This window comes from Neoarius graeffei, chromosome 13 (genome assembly GCF_027579695.1).
Source record: "Neoarius graeffei isolate fNeoGra1 chromosome 13, fNeoGra1.pri, whole genome shotgun sequence".
NCBI lineage: Eukaryota > Metazoa > Chordata > Actinopteri > Siluriformes > Ariidae > Neoarius > Neoarius graeffei.
Genome location: NC_083581.1, coordinates 55,745,331 through 55,764,878, shown reverse-complemented (window position 1 = coordinate 55,764,878; position 19,548 = coordinate 55,745,331). Strand labels below are relative to the sequence as shown.

At 41.5% G+C, this 19,548-nt stretch overlaps 1 protein-coding gene and 2 non-coding genes across 6 annotated transcripts; all 3 read right to left on the bottom strand.

Annotated features, from left to right (window-relative positions):
• Positions 1–1,754: 1,754 nt before the first annotated feature.
• naca (nascent polypeptide associated complex subunit alpha) lies at positions 1,755–17,904 on the bottom strand. Of its 4 annotated transcripts, none has more exons than XM_060938073.1 (8): positions 17,824–17,863; positions 15,939–16,014; positions 3,187–3,272; positions 2,926–3,003; positions 2,698–2,844; positions 2,320–2,448; positions 2,074–2,196; positions 1,755–1,866 (listed from the first exon to the last, which is right to left on the bottom strand). In XM_060938073.1, exons 2-8 carry the CDS (start codon positions 16,006–16,008, stop codon positions 1,852–1,854), a joined length of 648 nt encoding a protein of 215 aa, XP_060794056.1. In that variant the 5' UTR covers positions 16,009–16,014; positions 17,824–17,863; the 3' UTR covers positions 1,755–1,851. The 4 variants fall into 4 exon arrangements, with proteins under 4 accessions (XP_060794056.1, XP_060794057.1, XP_060794055.1 ...); XM_060938074.1 differs by lacking the exon at positions 17,824–17,863 and adding an exon at positions 17,719–17,737; XM_060938072.1 differs by lacking the exons at positions 1,755–1,866; positions 2,074–2,196; positions 2,320–2,448; ... (2 more) ...; positions 3,187–3,272; positions 17,824–17,863 and adding exons at positions 4,171–6,674; positions 17,719–17,817.
• LOC132897241 (small nucleolar RNA SNORD59) lies at positions 1,960–2,033 on the bottom strand. Its single transcript, XR_009656291.1, has one exon. It is a non-coding gene; the product is annotated as a small nucleolar RNA SNORD59 (small nucleolar RNA).
• On the bottom strand, positions 2,531–2,605 carry LOC132897242 (small nucleolar RNA SNORD59). The gene has a single exon (XR_009656292.1). It is a non-coding gene; the product is annotated as a small nucleolar RNA SNORD59 (small nucleolar RNA).
• Positions 17,905–19,548: the final 1,644 nt, after the last annotated feature.

The following is a 19,548-nucleotide window of genomic DNA, read 5'->3' as shown; positions in this document are numbered from 1 at the left end:
GCAACACTGTCCACCTGTGGCATAATCATGTGGAACTATTTCTGTTGACTGACAAAAATAAAATATTTGGTCATTTTGCTTCTGAAATGTCAGTTAATTGATTTCAACTGTTGAATAGAATTATCATATAAACACTATCACATTTACAATCATGCCCTTGTAACTGGGCAATTCTCCAGCAGAGATGCCACAATTATGAAAATTGCCTTAACTTCTCAGCTCCGTGATATTGCTAAAGAATGGAATCCAAGGTAAAATGTCTAAAAGCCATATTAAAAAAAAAAAAAAAAAAAAAATCACCCCAATTATACGTCACTTCAGAGAAATCTTGGTTTGACTTTTAAGAAATGAAAGTTGTTTTCTCTGACATAATTCCATTACTGACTTTTCTTTCCTTATAAAAAAGGTTTTGTGTTCAGAATTAAACAGCCAATTTTTCTATGCTTTTTTTTTTAGGGTCAAAAGATACCCCATACAGTCTGAAATTTTGATTTAATATCTTGAGTACTGGATCTAAAAGTTACTACATTTTGCTGTGAATGTAATTCTGTTACTGAAGAACTACCCAAGTATCAGCCTGGCTGTGATTACCCATGGCTGAATTACAGCCATGCCATTATTTAGTACAATAGCAGTCTTGGTTGTGTGATCTTACATTTAGTTCTAGTTCAGTTAACTGTTCAGTTGAACCACCTACTTTGAAGACAACCTGGGTAGGGCAGCACTTGATCAGTTGATGGAAGTTCTTGGCAACCTTTGTTTTTTTTATTGATAAATAAAATGCTATTTTATTCCATTAAAAAAAAAACCCAAACCTTATTCAATACTGTTCACACAAAGTTAACTAATGTTATTCCTAAACATTAGTTTAGAATTTTTAACTAATGTTTAGAAATAAACATTTAGTTAGAAATAACTAAGGTGGGGTTTACATTAGACCGTATCAGCGGATCATCAGATTAACGTTTTTAAAACGATTAGCGTGCACACAGCAACGCCAATACACAGATACGCTCGGCTCCGCAGGCATCCTGCGCTCCAAATCACTCCGCCCTGAACAGCGAGTGCCCTCTGGAGGGTGCGCACTCCGGCCCTGCGCAGCTCACAGAGCGCGCGAGTGAAGCACACGAGCAGTGATTCGGGACTGAGCCGCTGTGTGTGTGATCCCAGTGCATATCGGGCATGCGCGTCACTTACCACTTGCAAGTGGAAGGATGGCAAGCCTAAAGACAATCATAACTACACAATGGGCAGTATTTGCATCAGTATTTGCAGTATTTTCATACTTTTATACTCTTTAATGAAAGGTGATACAAGGCGGAAGTCCGCGCCGTTTTTCAGCAGTCACGTCACATGACCAACGCCAGCGAATCAGGAAGGTGGATGTCACAGTGACGTTGTCCAATGACGACGCCAGCTAGAGCTCAGCACAGCATATCCGCGTATTCTCAATGTTTACACAGCACCGGACCAGACACGATCTGGATTGAATACGTGGACCCTGGCGGATTCCCGTTTCCCGGCGTTTTAATGTAAACGGACAGTGCATCCGTGAAGAAAACGAGAAAGATACGATCTAATGTAAACTTGGCCTAAGCATCCCTTTTTTTTTTTTTTTTTTTAAATTGTGTGTTTAACTGTACTGCTCTTTGTGCCTTTAAATTGCCCCTAGGGGACAAACAGTGTTTTGAATTGAATTTCTAATAAGTGCCTCGTGGTCCCATTATCAAAATATAATAATAAACCAGACAATAGCCATCAAGCCACAACTTTATTTCTCTTGGGTATAAATTGTACAAATAGTGTAGATTAATTCAGCAACATTCCATTCTGCCCTGTTCTGATATCCACCTACATCGTCAATTCCTGTGAGGAAAGAGAAGATGGGGAATAGGTTTATTAAACCATGTGTATGAAGCATATAGAAGCAAACAGAACTAAGAAAAGTTGACACAAAACTCTTCTCAGAACAGATATTTGGCTTCAGCAGACTCAGAAGAACGAAAGTCATACTGTTGAATCATCACAGAAGTATTTCTGTACACTGGAGATGATTTAATTGTCTAAACTCACCATAATGGCATTGACAATGTCGTTATTATTATTCTTCAGTGCGCGAACAGCCTTTGCTCGTGATACATTGGCTTGAGACATAACCAGCTCGATGTCCTTAACCTCTACTCCAGTCTCATCAACCTTGAAATAAAACAGATTTGACTTAATGTGTATCCTACAGAACAAAAAACAGGCACCCTTTAAATAACAAATATTGGTATTTTAATTAGACTGAGTACATCTATGAAATGAAAATATCCTGACCTCTTCCTCTTCGCTTTCCTCGTGTACTGTAGGCGTCTGTGTGCTTTCTTGGATGTTTGATGCTGCTTCCCCCTGGACCTTGAACTTCTCTGCAGCAGCCAGCTGAGCTTGCTGGGATAAGTCCTCGATCTAAGAAGCACAATAATAGTATAAATCAAATCTTGCAAAATTTTTTTGCTTTTAATTCCAATGCAGAAAAACACTGAAAATCTCTTTTCAGAACAGAAAGTTTGGCTTCATCAGTCTCAGAAGAACGAAAGTCAAACTGTTTAAATCATCACAAAGAGGAGAGAAATAGACGGAAAAGCTTCAGCTTCTACCGTGATGTACAAACATCTGAGTATTATGCATTACATAAACAATCCTAGACGTACGTACTTTAGCCTCTCCGAAGACAATGTAGGTGTCTGAAGCAGGGCTTTTGTAGACGTCTGGTTTGGTGATGACAAACAGAATGTTCTTAGACTTGCGAATGGTTACCCTGGTAACTCCCGTCACTTGTCTGAGACCCAGTTTGGACATTGCCTGGAAAAATAAGTAATATGAAAAGCTTAGCTTTGGATAACAAAACCAAAGCACAACTATGAGAAAATGCATCATTCCCACCTTTCTTGCTTTCTTTTCACTCCTGCTTTGTTTGGCTTTACTAACAGGCTCCTCATCAATTTCAGCAGCAGCAGCAAGCTGTGAAAGAGATAAAAACAGCTTTCACTACAATTATCTTTGTCAGAATTCTTGATTTCCCCCTTCCCATAAGATATTTCTCTCTCTCACACAAAAAAAACACACATATACACAAAAATATGAACACCACCACTACATTCCCTATTTTATGGAAGTGTTACACATGTATAGGTGTGATCCTACCTGTGCCTGCTGTGTCTGTGTCTGTGCAGAATCCTGCTCCTCCAGTTCAGGAACAGACTCATCACTGTCTGATTCAGTGCCGGACCCTTTAAGATAAAACCCAACAGCGACTTAAAGATTTATAATTTAAATAAATAAATAAATAAATAAATAAATAAAATATTCTACTTGTAAACGATTAATGGGAAGTACATGTACAAAGGCCAGTTAAGGCAACAGACTGTATTGCTAAAGTAACACTATGTCTGCTTCACTAATAATCTAAAGCACACACACAAGGTTAAACTAAAGCTTAGACTAAAATTCGGATTTGTTTCAAAGGAGGAGTGGAGTGTAACTTTATACTTCCTTGGTGAGGAAATTATTACATAATAGTATCATAATTTTACATCATCTCAATCATCTGTATATGGCCCAACATACCTAGCTATTGTTAAGAAACACAAACAGGAGTGGGTTTCTCAAAAGCCTCTTAACACTAAGAGCATCTTAACTAGGAGAGAAGGTGTTCATTGTGCTGCTCGCTCTACCATTTAACAATGATCTTTGTGCTACGACACTTTTGGGACACTCAGGCCCAGACCAGTAGCTAACAAAGGATGTTAGGTTTTTGCAAAATTACATCAAACTTTGCAGGGAGAAAAAAAAAAAAAAGTGGACAAAAAAAAAATTTAATATGCTGAATACTTGGACTAAATGAGATGTAAAAGTGATGTGCTTTGTGTCTGTGATGTAGAACCAGAACACTTTTTCCAAGCATCAGCAATAATGTCAATATTAATCTGCCAAAGTAAACAAAATTACTATTGAGCAAAAAAAAAAAAAAAAAAAGTGCACATGCCTTATTTTTTCCCTGCGAACACAGGCCAAAATCCAACTTACTACTTATGTGCATTACCTAAGGTATAACACTGGTATATTCTACACCCTGCATAATGCACCATGAGACTGAACCACAGAGGGGAGAAGAAAAAAAAAAAAAAAAAAAAAAAACGGCAGAAGTATGTTTCTCATTTACATTTGTCATATTTGCATCGATGACCTTACATCATACTTTTTTTCAACTGAATAGCTAATAGGCTGTTTGCTTGTATGTAGGCACATCTTTAAAGCCACTCAGTTTGTTGCAGCTCTCCACAATGTGTTCACTGGGAAAATTTACTGTTTGTGAATCATGCAGCCATCATGACCACACTGAAAAAGTAGTAATTCAAACCCACAGTCTAGGACAAAAGGTATAGAGACAGATGGACAGAGAGAAATACCCTTGTCATTCTTGATCACTGGTTCCGGTTTAGATGGGGCTTTAACTGGTACAGGGTCAGGCTGAGATTTAGCAGGTGTTACACTGGCTTTGGGACCAGCTGGTGGCACAAGACCTTTAACTACAGGCTCTACTTTAGGTGGCGCTTCAGCCACAGATTGGAAAACAGGCATTGTGGCTGGCTTCTCTGGTGGAATAAGTGGAGGGAGGTCATCCTCCTCCTCCAGAGGTGAAATGGAAGATTGAGGAGTTGGTGCCAGGACAGGAGCAACATTTGGCTTCTTTTTGGGGGCCTCTGCATTTCCTTTAGAAGGAACAGCTGGAGCTGACTTTTCTTTTTGCACTGGAGATAAGGCAGGTACAGGCTGAGCCTTTGGAGATTCAGCAGCAGCAGGAGCTTTGGGCATTTCAGCACTCTTAGGGGTTTCTGGAACAACTGCAGTAGTCTTGAGGACTTCTGACACCTTAGATGCTACTGGGGCCTCATGAACCACCTTTGGAATTTCTGGTACTTTGGGTGGGCTACATGCCACAGCCTCAGAGTATGATTTGGGTGTGTGGGTAGCTGACTTTGAAACTACTTTAAAAGGCTCAGGAGCTTTAGGAGATACTGGAGTAAGTGCTACACCCTCTAATGGTTTTGCCTCCACTGGAGCTGGGACAACATCTTTAGCCGGGACTGGTGCAGGGCCCTTCACCTGCATCACATCAACTGGAGATGGGACTGGAGCAGCTGCTTCACCCTTCACCAATTTTGCCTCCACTGGAGCAACATCTTTAGCCGGGACTGGTGCAGGACCCTTCACCTGCATCACATCAACTGGAGATGGGACTGGAGCAGCTGCTTCACCCTTCACCAATTTTGCCTCCACTGGAGCAACATCTTTAGCCGGGACTGGTGCAGGACCCTTCACCTGCATCACATCAACTGGAGATGGGACTGGAGCAGCTGCTTCACCCTTCACCAATTTTGCCTCCACTGGAGCTGGAACAACATCTTTAGCCGGGACTGGTGCAGGTACAGCACCCTTCACCTGCTTCACATCCACTCGAGTTGGGGCTAATGCTGCACCCGTCACTGGTTTTGCCTCCACTGGAGCGAGGACATCATCTTTAGCCGGGACTGGTGCAGGTACAGCACCCTTCACATCCACTCGAGTTGGGGCTAATGCTGCACCTGTCACTGGTTTTGCCTCCACTGGAGCTAGGACATCTTTAGCCGAGACTGGTGCAGGTACAGCACCCTTCACATCCACTCGAGTTGGGGCTAATGCTGCACCCGTTACTGGTTTTGCCTCCACTGGAGCTAGGACAACATCTTTAGCCGGGACTGGTGCAGGTATAGCACCCTTCACATCCACTCGAGTTGGGGCTAATGCTGCACCCGTCACTGGTTTTGCCTCCACTGGAGCTAGGACAACATCTTTTGCACAGGCTGGTTCTTCAGCTTTCACTGGAGAAGCTGCAGCACCCTTCTCCTGTTTTGCCTTCCCTGATGCAGCAACAATACCTTCAGGAGAGGCTGTTGTAGGGCCTGCACCTTTTGTTGGTTTTACCTCCACTGAAGCTGAGGTAGTTGCTTCAACTTTCTCTGGTTTTGTCACCACTGGAGCTGGGACATCTTCAATAGGAGTGGAAACAAGTGCTTCAGCTTTCATTGGAGCAGCTGCTGCACCCTTCTTTTTTGCCTTCACTGGATTAGCAGTGGTACACTGAGGAGATGCAGCTTCAGGACCTGGACCTTTTACTATTTCTGCCGCTACTGGAGTTACGCCAGCAGCTTTAGGGCACACAGAGGCAGTAGTTGCACCCTCTACTGGTGGGGTGGCCACCTTGGGAGATGTTGGGGAAGACCCCAGTGTTGTTTTAGCCTCTGAGGGTACAGCAGAAGGTAGAGTTACCTGCTGAGGTTCAGCAAGTTTAAAATCTGCTTTCTTGGGTTTTGCCTGTTTACTAGCCTTAACAACCTTAGGAACAGTTGTCTCAGGTTTCCCTGCACCTGGGGAATGAGCTGAAGGAGATGCTAGTGGAGAGCAAGGTGGGGTGGCTCGAGGGCCAGAGGCTGATTTGGGTGATGTGGGAGAAGAAGAAGAAGCAGAAAGCGAGGAGCGCTTCCGGCGACCCAAAGGAACAGCCTTGGGGGCAGAGGTGTGTGGAGATGAGCTAGCCTTAGTCCCTTTAGTCTTTGGCTGAGAGCCAGCAGGAACTGAAGCAGCAGCAGCAGCTGAGGAGAAAATGGGCTCAAGTTGACTTCAGAAATGCCACAAGCGCATGGACAGAAATCCATATCCATGCGGGTTAGGGGAAGAGAGACCTCTTCACACACCTCACTCAGTGTTAAAACATGCACAGGATTTCAAACTGATTTAATCAACCCAAAGGCCATTAAGACAGCTCAGACATCACACCGCTTGTTAGGATCTGTGGCAGCTTAACACTTACGGTGTTGCAGTGCTGTAGGACTACCACTTGTGTCACACACTCAAAGCAACTAGTAATTTATAAAATCTTATAGATTCTTAGGCAAAAAGATGATCACCAGCTTTATTCCGTCTCCTTCACTGCAGTGCCACTTAAAATGTCTGCTGTGGCAATGGCACCTATACTGCTCTTCTAATGTATTAGTACAGCTGGGTGAGTTATACATCAAACCCTATGAACCCCAAGCTATTTTCACAATAATTTCACTACCTTTACTTTTAAGCTCTTAGCTTGATCATATTAAGGGCTAGCCATACATACTCCCAGAACAGTCTTCCACAGATCTTCCATCATTTGATAATACTTACTTTTTTTTTAAATATATTAACCTTTAGATCAAGGGGGGGGGAAAAAAAAATTGTGGTTATGAAATTATGGTTTTTGCATGTATCTCGCTGTAAAATGCTGCCAGTAGTAGTGGTGTTCATAATTGTGCATGTCTGGAATCTGGCAATCTCCCAATCTCAAACCACGATGGTGGAAGTAATTTGCAGAGATATGTGCTAAATGCCTAACAAAAATAAAGGTCAGTCATTTTGGTGTGAATTCAAAACCTGATAAATCTTTGTTACACAGAACAATTAGTATTGTTGGAAAGGGTAATTTCTGCTGTTAATTTCTGCTGAGCTCAGATATCAATGCGCTGCCGAAGCGCGCAGAAGGTGTTAGTACGCCTGTCATTATAGTGCGGACTTTCCATAGCATAGAAAATCGCTACGTTTCAATTTGTGTAACTGAACTTGTTTCATATCACTGGTCATATAAACCTATGTAAACAGGAAAAATGCGGAAGAGTTTGGTCGCATCTAACTACAGCCCCAAAAAATACCGTTGGCCATACTGAGCCTAGCTACATTGCTAACAGGAGTGACAGCGCGTCTGACTGACTGGGAGGTCGCACAAAGCTCGGATAGGTACGGAGCAGCTCGTCTCAATTCAGATAGGAGCATATTTCATTATGGAAATACGGTGGACTGTTCCTTTAAAGTAATGATTGACTGCCATTTCTGTTTACTTAGTTGAGCAGTTCTTGACATAGTATAGATTACTACAGTTGTGGAATAGCACCAGTTACTGTATTTTTATTACTTACTATTTACTGTTTGTCTCAAACACATTAAGAAAGCAAGAAATTGCACTAATTAACTTTTGGCGAGGCAACCTGTTAATTGAAAACCATTCCAGGTTACTACCTCATGAAGGTAGTTAAGATAAAGCCAATAGTGTGCAAACTTGTTTAGGTAAACAGTGGCTACTTTGAAGTAGTAATTAATAATTCATGAATAATTCAAAGAAGAGTAATGGGTGTGGAGATGGATGCAGAGCTGTATGTAGATTGTGTCTATGATTAAATTGGATGGAAATTCATTTTGAATTTCACCCCAACACCGTCATAGACAAGCAACTAGCATTGTTGGAAAAGTTGTGGAGTTTTATGCGAGATGTGATCCACCTTACTGCAAGGGATACTTTGTGAGCAATTCAACTGAGAAGGGATGTGAATATGGGCACAATGTATGTCATGTCAGTTGGGCTCGAAGGGTTAAAGCATTAAGAGGATAGTAAAAAAGTATTAAAAAAAAAAAAGCTTCAAACAGAATTGGTCCTAAAGCCCCACATACAATCCTCCTGTTACAACCATTGCTGCACACATCAGTTTTCATCATGCAGTACAGCCATACATAACTAGTGAACAAGCTTTTGCGCACAAACAGTGTTACCTGGAGCAGCATACTCAGGTTCACTGGCTAAAAATGTGAATGGTGGCTCAGCTCAATCAGGACAAGTAAGGACCGAGTATATATGGACTAGGGATGCAATGGTACATGGTATGTTATCAAACTATTCGGTATGTCCCATATGGTTCAATATGCACCCGTGAACCACAGTATTACAAATATGCCCGTCAGTCATTTTCCTAACCTTGCATGTTGTGCATTCAGATCCATAGACAATCTCTGGAGCTTATCAGCACCCTGTATTCAAATAAAAGCTGGAGGAACTCATCAGCGCTCTGTATGCTGGAGAAGGGAGGGGAACGCATTTGCCTGGACCCCATCAGTACTCTGTATGCAAATATAAGTTAGAGAAGCCCATCAGTGCTCTACCAAATACAAGTTGGAAAAGAAAGGGGAAGCAATATAAAATTAGGTACTACCTAATAGTGGAGCTTCCATTCAAATGAAAAACAAACGTGCAACAGATCATGTACTTTGACGTGTTTCAATTTCATCATGAGAAGATAAATTTCTCCAAACTCACATGTATATTATTCTTTTTATTACTATAAACTACAGTGTGCTTTAGGGATTTATAGCAAAATGTTTTGAAAACAAAAAGATACACGATTCATGAAAACACTGACTGGATTCAGGTCAACTTGTCAGATCCCGAAGAATTTGGTAGTGATTTCAAAATCAACATCACTATTTAGGATTAAATTCCTACAACTCATCATTTCTATTAATTCATTTTTTATACGTTTTCTCTCTCTTTCAGCTTGTCGCGTTTCCTGTGAAAGATTTATTCACCTTTCTCTAGCTCTTTCACGGCTTCTTTCCTTTTCTTCTTGTCAAAACTCTCTCTTCCCGGTTTTGACTTCATCTTTCTCTCCTTGGTTAACTTGTTCTGACATCTTTTTAAAGTTTGTAAAAATGATTATTTTGTTGCGCTGTTTGAGTTGTTCTCGGTGGAAAAACCCGATAAATATGAAATTATCTGTAGACAAAAATAAGTTATGTAGGCACGCTCGCGCTTCTAGTTCCTGCCAAAATCAAACAGCCAATCAGAATTGCGAGGGGCACGGACGGACGGACATACATGGCTGGGATCTGTGTGTCCATGCAAAATCAACTCGATGAGTTACCATATTTTCATAAGTATGGAGCTCTGCTCACACTGGCCAAAGGCCCGTGCGAAAGCTCCGCTAAAAACAAACATTCTATCCTCCAATGTGACAATGGCGAGTGCTAGCAAGACAGAGAGATGCAAATTTGAAGAGGCATGGTTGTCTTTCAAATCCATGATTTGGGGAACATTTTGGATTCAGTGTTCAGAACGATGACGAGGGTAAGAAAACTAAAAAACAGAAAACACAGTCTGCAAGCATTGCTTTGCCACTGTCGGCTACTCAAGTGGAAACACTAACGATGTCTCATTTATGTCCCCATCACCTGGCTGTACCCCTTGCAGGTGGAGCATGGAGAGTCCACTTGTTAGTGAAAATCTCTTGCTGCTGTCTTCCAAAAGCAACCTGCTACAAATTCAGAAAAACAAAGAAATAACAAAAGCAGTGAGAGTATTCATAGCCAAAGATTTGCTGCCCTATTTGGTGGCTGCTGACTCAGGATTTCATCATCATCTGATTTTTTTTTTTTTTGGGGGGGGGGGGGGGGGAATAAATAAAAGTGAACCATGTTACAATGTCCCCTCCCACACATATTTCCGCAGCAAAGTAATTCCCAAACTATGAAACATCAAGGCGAGAAACTGAAAATGAATCAGACACCTGAGAGCGCACGCTCGCTCTCGCTCTCTACGGACAGTTGGACTTCCAGAGCACTCTCACTGTAACAGTTCTTATGTTCTCCATTTTCACTTTTATTTTTAAATTCTTAAAGACGCAAACTGTACCATTACTGTGGTCCAAAAACCATGATGCATACAGAATCGTGGGCCAACTGTACCACTGCATCCTCAATATGGAAAAACAATTCGAAGCATGAAGTTTAACAAAATCACTAGAAGAAGCATTTCTTCAGGATCAGTAAGTAATGTCTGGGTGAAAGCATTCAGTAAGGGGAAAGGATCCAAGTGACTTTGAAAGAGAGTTCACTAGTGGGGCACGAATAGCAGGAGGTTCAGTCAGAAAGACAGGTCAATTGGCTGTACTTAAATAGGAAAAGTAATAGGTGAATTTAGATTTATGGGATTAGAAATTATAGTCAACAGTAGAAATTCAATGACAGTGACGCAGGGTATTATCTAGAAATTGACAGAAGGGTGTCTGATGGCAAAGCGAAGAACTGGTAGGGGGCATGCTTCCCTGGGAAATTTTAAAATATTAAAGCAAATTTGGGGCCCTCTGGTGCAATTTTAGCATGAAAAAGCAGTTGGGAGAAGCTCTTAAAATAAGGTGTTTTAGGTAGTTTATTTCTGAAAAAGGAAATCAATCAACTTAAATAATTTTAAGTCTTTATTTTATGCCATTTTATTGCACATGTAGCTTTTGTGACCAATTTTGCAATGTTCAATCCTGATTAGCGTGGTGTGGTAAACTGGTAATGGCTGTTCCAACCACAGAAGCTAACCTTTACATATACATATTGAGCATGTGTAAACATTAGACAGGGTTCTCCAGAAAATCTGCAGTAGCCAGCTTTTAAAAAAAGTAAATAAATAAAATTAAATAGTGGGCGGCTAATGCTGGGGGGGGGGGGGGGGGCGCCCCCCCAAAATTTTGAAATTTACATGCCTTCTGGTGCGCACTCCGCTAATAAATTACTAACCATTTCCCTATAAAATACTTGTAAAACACATACGAAGTTTCTCCTCCAGGTGTGTGCATGTGCTTGGCTTTCTCAATTACCCTCTGTAGTATGTTGCCTGGCTCTGTAGCATAACTACATATGCTACAGCATGGCATTAATATTAAAGAAAATTGAGTTAGCAATCAGTCACGTTATTTGAAGCAGGAATTTTTACATCATAATAATGTTAAATTAGACAATGCACAGGCAAATTTAGTGAAATCCTCACAGCTGTGGTTTTGACTGGTCTTAAAATAAAATCTGGAGCCCTATATATCCAAGACAAGGAAGGAAAAGAAAAAAAAAAAGTGGTCGATTCCGAGATGAGACCATCAAAGAGTAGTCCTGAAACAGATCTTGAGACCAAGACCAGCCTCAAGTACTACAACACTAGCTGAATGTGATCAGTCGCTCAGCATGAATACAGTCAGGGAGAAATATGATAGGGTTGCAGTTCACAAAACTGTCATTACAAAAACAAACACGAGGGTGGGAGGGGGATGACACTGTTCTACAAAGATGTGGATTGCATCGCAAAAGTCAAAATTGTTTGTCCTTCACAGCATTCTAGACAAGTGGTCAAGTACGTGTGGTTTACACCAAGAGAACAATACAAGCTTAAATGCTCAAACCTGACAGTGAAAGGGATGGCTCAGTTATGCATGGCTTAAATCAGAAGTGCCCAAATTCTTTTCTGTGAAGAGCCAAAAACTAATCTGGATGGAGGGCCTTGGGCCACAAATAAAGACTGTGTGAAACACGTTGCATTAAAATGTAATAAATTTTATAGAAAATTAACATTAAGGTCACTTGCGGTCTCCTTTTGTTTCTCGTTGCTGTACATTGAAAAAACAAGGGAATGTTTCATTTCATTGCAATGGCATACATTCACAACACCCACGCTGTCTGCACATGTGACAAACTGCATTCAAATTTATTTCTGTAAAGAAAATCTTGCCAATTTTTTCTAAAAATTTTCTTTTCAGTGCATTACTGTTGCAATTGCTCCATCTTGGCTGGCTGACTCAAAGCCAGTGACATAAAACATATGCAGAGCCCATGTGCATTTCTTTAAAAATATTAAAATACCCTGTATTTAAAAAAAATTAAATTCCAATTTTACAATCATCAATCCTTTCTATTGTTGTGTAAAAGTTACACCAAATCAACCACAACATTAAAATCACCTGCCAAAAATTGTCTCTCCCCCCCATACAGATCTGGGAAATTTGGAGGCCTGGAACACTGTCAAATTCCTCAAACTATCCCTGAACAGTTTTTGCAGTGTGCATTATCCTGCTGAAAGAGACCACTGTCATGAAGGGGTGTATACTTGGTCTGCACCAATGTTCATATAGGTGGTATGTGTCAAAGTAAAATCCACACGAATGCCAGGACTCAAGGTTCCTAGCATTACACTGCCTGTGCCAGCTTGTCTTCTTCCCATAGTGCATCCGGGTGCCATCTTGCCCAGGTAAGTGATGCACACACACCTGGCTGTCCAAATGATGTAAAAGAAAACATGAGTCATCAGGCCAGGCCACCTTTTTCCATTCCATTTCAATTTAGCCCTCATCAAAGTCACTCAGATACTTGCGCCTTCCCATTTTTCCTGCTTCCAGCACATTAGCTTCAAGAACTGACTGTTCACTTGCTGCCTAATGCATCCCCACCCCTTGACAGGTTACAGTGTCACAAAATGATCATTGTTATTCATGTCACCTCTCAGTGGTTTTAATGTCATGGCTGATTAGCGTATACAACAAAATATTAAAGCTGAAACAAAGGAGAGAGAGATAGATAGATAGATAGAGAGAGAGAGAGAGAATACCATAACTCTGTAGATAAGACACATGTAATTTAATAGGGAAGCTTAAAAGTACTGAGCTGTGCACTGCCGTAAAACTGAGATGTACTTCTTAGCTGCACAAAATGTATGTTTCATCGTAATTACGGTTAGGATTTCACAGCACTTTCCAGAAAGAGAGAGAATAAGCATGAGCTTATCAAACAGCAGGCCAAAACAAAGGAAGGGCAGGCTACAAATTGGGCAGCCCTAGTTTAAGTTCACTGGTCCCTTCAAAAGGCCACTGTAAATTCAAGTTATTATGAATCCTGACTCTGCAAAGGCACACTGAAGCAGCTGTAGTGATTTGCAGTCAAACACCACACCAAGACACTTCTTAGCCTTCAGCCTAAAGGCCTCTGCATGCTCTTGCGACAAGGCTTTCGCAGATAGCTTTTCGCAGACAGTTGTAATTTATCGTTGAGCGGGGAGTAATAGGCGTGCGCGATGTTATTCACCGCCACAACGCAAGGGGGTGCGAAGTCACGAAATCGCTAGGAGTAGTTGGTGGGTGTGGTTAGTGGAGTGTTTATCCTCCGGTTACTTATAATGACTAGAACAGGAGTCGTATAGATGTATGTACTTCCTCACTTCCTCGATCAACCGCTCTTCGTGCTGCTCCATCTTTGCTTGTGTTTTTAAAAATGGTGGTCGTGAAACCAAACCAAACCGGGAAAGTAGGGAAGCGGAAGTGCGTGTACAGCGGATGTAGAGTGGACCAATCAGAGCCCTCTTGTCTGCGAGGCTGTCTGCAGGGGTGATAGCGTTCCGGCGCCGCGCCGGATTTCCGGCGTACCGTGGCTGGGGAAAAAAAAAAAAATCTAGTTCGCCTATTGTCCTGTGTCATTCTGAGATGCGCAGATAGACAGTAAAGGGAATTCGCATGATCTGGAACTAGTGGGGAAAAAAGTGCCGTCACGGCACTTTTTTCCCACTAGTTCCATATCATGCGAATTCCCTTTACTGTCTATCTGCGCATCTCAGAATGACACAGGACAATGGGCGAACTAGATTTTTTTTTTTTTCCCCAGCCACGGTACGCCGGAAATCCGGCGCGGCGCCGGAACGCTATCACCCTTGTGTCTGCGGTGGTCACAATTTTTGGGAGGTGCGCGCAGAGCGTCTGCGAAGGGGGGGGGGGGGGGGGGGGGGGGGGCTTCGCAGACGCCATCTGCGAGGACTGGGTTGTCAGCATAAATTGGCCTTAAGCCAAGCTTTCTGCACTTCTTCACTCTGTATGGTAGGCTTTAGTCTCCCCATACCACACCTTTCTACTGGCCACTTTCAAAAGGCTGCAGATATCCCAAACAGCATAAGATATAAATTACATGGTTTGGAATTCAGCAGCGATACTCAGGATAAGTTTTGTACTGACAAGTTGTTGCTGCCGCCAAAAGGATCACTCAAACCCCGCACTGCAGTGTTTTAGCTATTAAATAGGAAGTTTCCACTTCTGATTGATTCCGCTTTAATACTTTTCACACATGTATTATACAATACACTCAAGTCATTTTACCAACCCAGCGCATATGTAACTTTATGATAAATTAATGCATGTTCCTTTGTAATATTTACTAAACTTTAACAGAGTTTACTGCAACATCTTACCAGTTTCTTTAGCCAAGTTATGCGGTCAACTTAATATTAAAAAAAAAAAAGTGTGCATGTTGTGTACACCAGACAAACACTAGATGAGCATTATGCATGCTTGTACTGTACATGTCCCAGGCAATTAAAACACATGCTTTTAAGGTTTTTTTTTTTTTTAAATCCTACACAACCTCATGCAAATCAAAAGACAGCATAACTACTAATGCCCCTTTTCCACCAAAGCAGTTCCAGGGCTGGTTTGGGGCCAGTGCTTAGTTTGGAACCGGGTTTTCTGTTTCCACTGACAAAGAACTGGCTCTGGGGCCAGAAAAAACAGTTCCAGGCTAGCACCAACTCTCTGCTGGGCCAGAGGAAAGAACTGCTTACGTCAGCGGGGGGGGGGGGGGGGGGGGGGGGGGGGGGGGGGGGGTTGTTGTTAAGACCAACAACAATAACAAGGCCGCGAAAGATCACCATTTTTAAGCGACGAGAAGCAGCAGCTGTACAAACGCGAAGTCATCCATTATTATTGTTGTTGCTGCTGCTTCCGTGTTGTTTTTGCTTCGATATTCACGCCAAGGTTTATGCAAACATAGCGACGTAACTGATGTGGCTCCCCTTAGCACCACAAGCTATGGAAAAGCAAAGTGGTTCTCAGCTGGCTCGCAAGTTGAACGAGTTGTGAACCAGCACCGGCCCCGAACCAGCCCTGGAACTGATTTGGTGGAAAAGGGGTATTAGTGACTTTCTAAGAATGGAGGTCCTGGATCACCTTTTTTTTTTTTAAGCATAAAACTCTGAACCTGAATTTGCAAGGTATTTTATACAACAGAACTTTATCCCAAACAGAAAGACCCCTCCGTGTTGTATGGCAGACACAACAGCTGGCCACTGGGGGGTTGGAGTGTCAGAAGCAGGTGGTAATACCAGCAAAACCAAATATTTGGCTTTCCTTTCTTTAGTTCACATTTTACACCAATTCAAAATAAGAGCTCCAGGACCTCTTTATCAGCGTTTAGTGTTAAATATAATTTTTACAAACCCGTCTCCACTTGAGGCTGCTGCATCTCCTGCTCCGTCACTGGGACAGTTTCTGTGGCTTCACTTGGCATTGTTGGCTACAAAAATAAATAAAATTAATAAATTAGATACAGGATCACAGTGTCTGAAAATGGAGTGCGCCCCCTTACTGAAATGCCGATTGAACCCCAAGTCACACTAAGGCCATGCACTTACATGCTACTGCACAACATGCAACCTTTCTCAAAACGATCTTTTCTCCGTGCAACAGCACTACGTGACAATGTGTCTGATCATCAAATACGTTATAATTACTCCAAAAATATTCCAATCATAGTAGATACACCGCCAGACAGTGCAAAAACAATCTGAATTGGCGTTTTCCAGACTGAGGCGCCATGTTGTTTACTTGTCGCAGCTGCTCTCGCGAAATTTGACATGGGTTACATACAAGGTCAGCTGACTTGTAGAACGAGATTTCTCGAGACCGAATGACCTTTCACCCACCGGCGTGGGAGTTTTTGACAGAAGTAGTTCGCGAGTTGTTTTTGTTGACACTTGGGCATTTAAAGATGTCATCCCGCGGCACGAAACAGAAGAAAGCCAAAGACTGTCCGGGGCAGAAGATTATTACTTTTCTTTTTCAAATGTTGACAATTTGTTACAATTTCCCTGTCAGATAGCCTCAGAATGTCCCATTGTAGCCTCAATTTTTCAAAGGCTTCGCACAGCGGAGGGGGGGACGGACAACCGGCACCATCCCCCCGGTCGCTTCGCTCCCTCGCCATGGTGAGTGCCCTCATACTAAATTTTTCTAGAAAAACCCCTGCCAAGTTTTTTCAGAGGCGGACCAATTCGCCTCAAATGGCTTGATTAACAGGATTTTTCCTGGTATTGTGCAAGGTAAAAAAAATTGCACAAAATGTGACCGATATTTGACGAAAGTTTAATATAAAATAGGAGAATTACATTGATCTTGCTCCTGAATTTACCCGTGATATGCACTTTAAGGATTCTCAGCAAAATTAATATTTTAATTCTAACTTTCATAGCCTAGATTTCTGGTTTGAGGGAAAAAAAGGTTTCTAAGGTTACATTAATTAATAAGATGATTCCACATTGACATGAACAAATTATATATTTATTTATATTATTATTTTTTTAAATGATCCAAGACAATGAAATGGCCAAGACTGGATACTCCTTATTTTCTGGATTAAAAAACAGAAAGAGATCCTGTCTCAGTATTTGTAATATCTTCCTAAAGGCATTTATAAACCAGCTAACACTAGTCAATCAGCCTCGCTTTCAGCTCCAGAAAATTTGAAGGAACTACGTACCGAAACAAACAGTTCAGACTAAATAAAACAATTAGCTAATACAAAGAAAGGGGGAAAAAAAAGACACTGAAGCCGTGATCCTAGAGAAACACTAGCTGCTACTTGTACTTTTAGCTGGACAGTTAGAAACTGTAGCCCGTGTAGTGCACGGCTCAGGCTACAGTTACAGCTCAGCCGGCGTTAGCTCGCCTCCAGCACTGCGGCTGAAATGCCCGTGTCGCGCTTTAGCTCGTTAACCCTGTTCAGCTTCTGAGTGTCCACTGGCAGACACACATTTACAGAAATACAACAGAAAACAAAAGAAAAAAATACACTCATAGCTTTAATTTGTAAAACAACAACCTAAGGAGCAAACATGAGTCAGGCCACTACTACAGCTCGCCCATTTTGAACTATCTGTCTGTCGATTACATTAACAAGAGATTTAACAACATCGCAAAATTATTTTTTGAAAATATTTACCGTTAATGACAGAAGACTTCTAAAGCAACAACAAGATTAACGTTTGAACGAACAAACCCGTCTATAAATACTGGATGTCAGAGGATTAAACACAGAATCACTTACTAAGTTCGAGCTCAGGATCCAAGATGGCCGAGAGAGAGAGCTCTTGACCTTTGCGTCACACTGACATCGAGGTTGTATTTCCGGTTCACAGCGAACCTTAACAGGAAGTCATTGATACTTGTTAGCAAAAGCTTGTTCACTTGAAAGAGTAAATAAGTTTAAATATCTTGGAATCTTCATGGATGAAAGAATGATATGGAAACATTAGATTAGATTAGATTAGATTAGATTAGATTAGATTAGATTAGATTAGATTAGATTAGATTAGATTAGATTAAACTTTATTGATCCCTTTGGGAGGGTTCCCTCAGGGAAATCCAGCAGCATCATTACAGATAAACAGAGAAAAGAAATAGAGAAAACTTTAGATAAATTAAAATAAATTAAGTATTTACATATACAAATATAAAAGAATAAGATATGAGGAAGGGAGGGGGGAAAAGGGGGAGAGAAGTGGGGTTAGGGTGAGTGGGAGTGGAGTGGAGTGGAGTGGAGTGGGGGGGGGAGCAGGAAAGATATTGCACTTTATATTGCACATTGTCCAGTATTGCTTATTGTTAGGCTAGGCTAGGCTACTGCTCCTTCCCGTCCTCTGTCCTCCTGTTACCCCTCCTTCCCCCCAGAGAGGAGTTGTACAGTCTGATGGCGTGAGGGACAAAGGAGTTTTTGAATCTGTTCATCCTGCACTTGGGAAGGAGCATTCTGTCACTGAACAGGCTCCTCTGGTTGCTGATGACGGTGTGCAGAGGGTGACTGGCATCGTCCATGATGTTCAATAGTTTGTCCATAGACCTCTTCTCTGCCACCATCACCAGAGAGTCCAGCTTCATGCCGACCACAGAGCCGGCCCGTCTCATCATATAGCACATGTAGAAACTAAGTGTAAAAAAGTATTGACTCTTATGAGGATGATTTCTGGGCAGTACTGGGGTGCAGACAAACAATCACTGATGAATATTTATAAAGCATTAATCAGATCAACTATATATTATGGTTGCATAGTGTATAGTTCTGCATGTGAAACATCTCTCAGGAAACTTGATAGAGTTCAGTTTAAAGGTTTAAGGATTGCTATAGGAGCTATCAAAACAACTCCTACCTGTGCACTGGGTGAGACTTAAAGGGAGCATAAATAGTCTTGCTGTATCAGTTCTAAATGAGTGTTGGGAATACCATTCAAAGAGTTCTGGTTTTGGATGGCATATTAACAACACGGGTGGAATATGGAATTAAATATTTTAACTTAAGCCCTGCACTTGTGTTGAGTACAGTTCCTCCATGGGTGCTGCCTGTTCCATCCATTGATTTAGAACTGCTGAATGAAAAAGCAGAGCAACCTAATGAACAAAGCCTTGCAGAACGCAGCGAAAGACATCTTATATCTAAATATTATGGTTTTATTAAAATATTTACAGATGGGTCAAAAAATCCACAAGATGGGCATTGTGGAATCAGGATATATATTCCCAAATTCAACAAAAAGTATGGATACAGGCTTAGCAACTTTTTGTCAATATATTCTATAGAATTAGCGGGAATAATAACTGCTCTGAGAGGGATTGAAGAAGTCAAACCACTAAGATCTGTCATATGTACTGATTCATTGGCAGTTTTACTCAGCTTTGAAACAGGAAACTCAATAAGACAGGATTTGGTAATAAAGGCAAGACATGTTTTATTGAATCTTAAGAATCTTGGATTATTAGTTCAGTTTTGTTGGGTTCC

What these genes read in the sequence shown, in the direction of transcription:
- naca (XM_060938071.1), bottom strand. Translation starts at nt 16,008, where the DNA reads ATGCCAAGTGAAGCCACAGAAACTGTCCCAGTGACGGAGCAGGAGATG. An exon ending in GCAGCCTCAAGTGGAGACGG is followed by an intron (nt 6,675 to 15,938) that starts GTTTGTAAAAAT and finishes TTTTCTCCTCAG; the next exon opens with CTGCTGCTGCTGCTTCAGTT.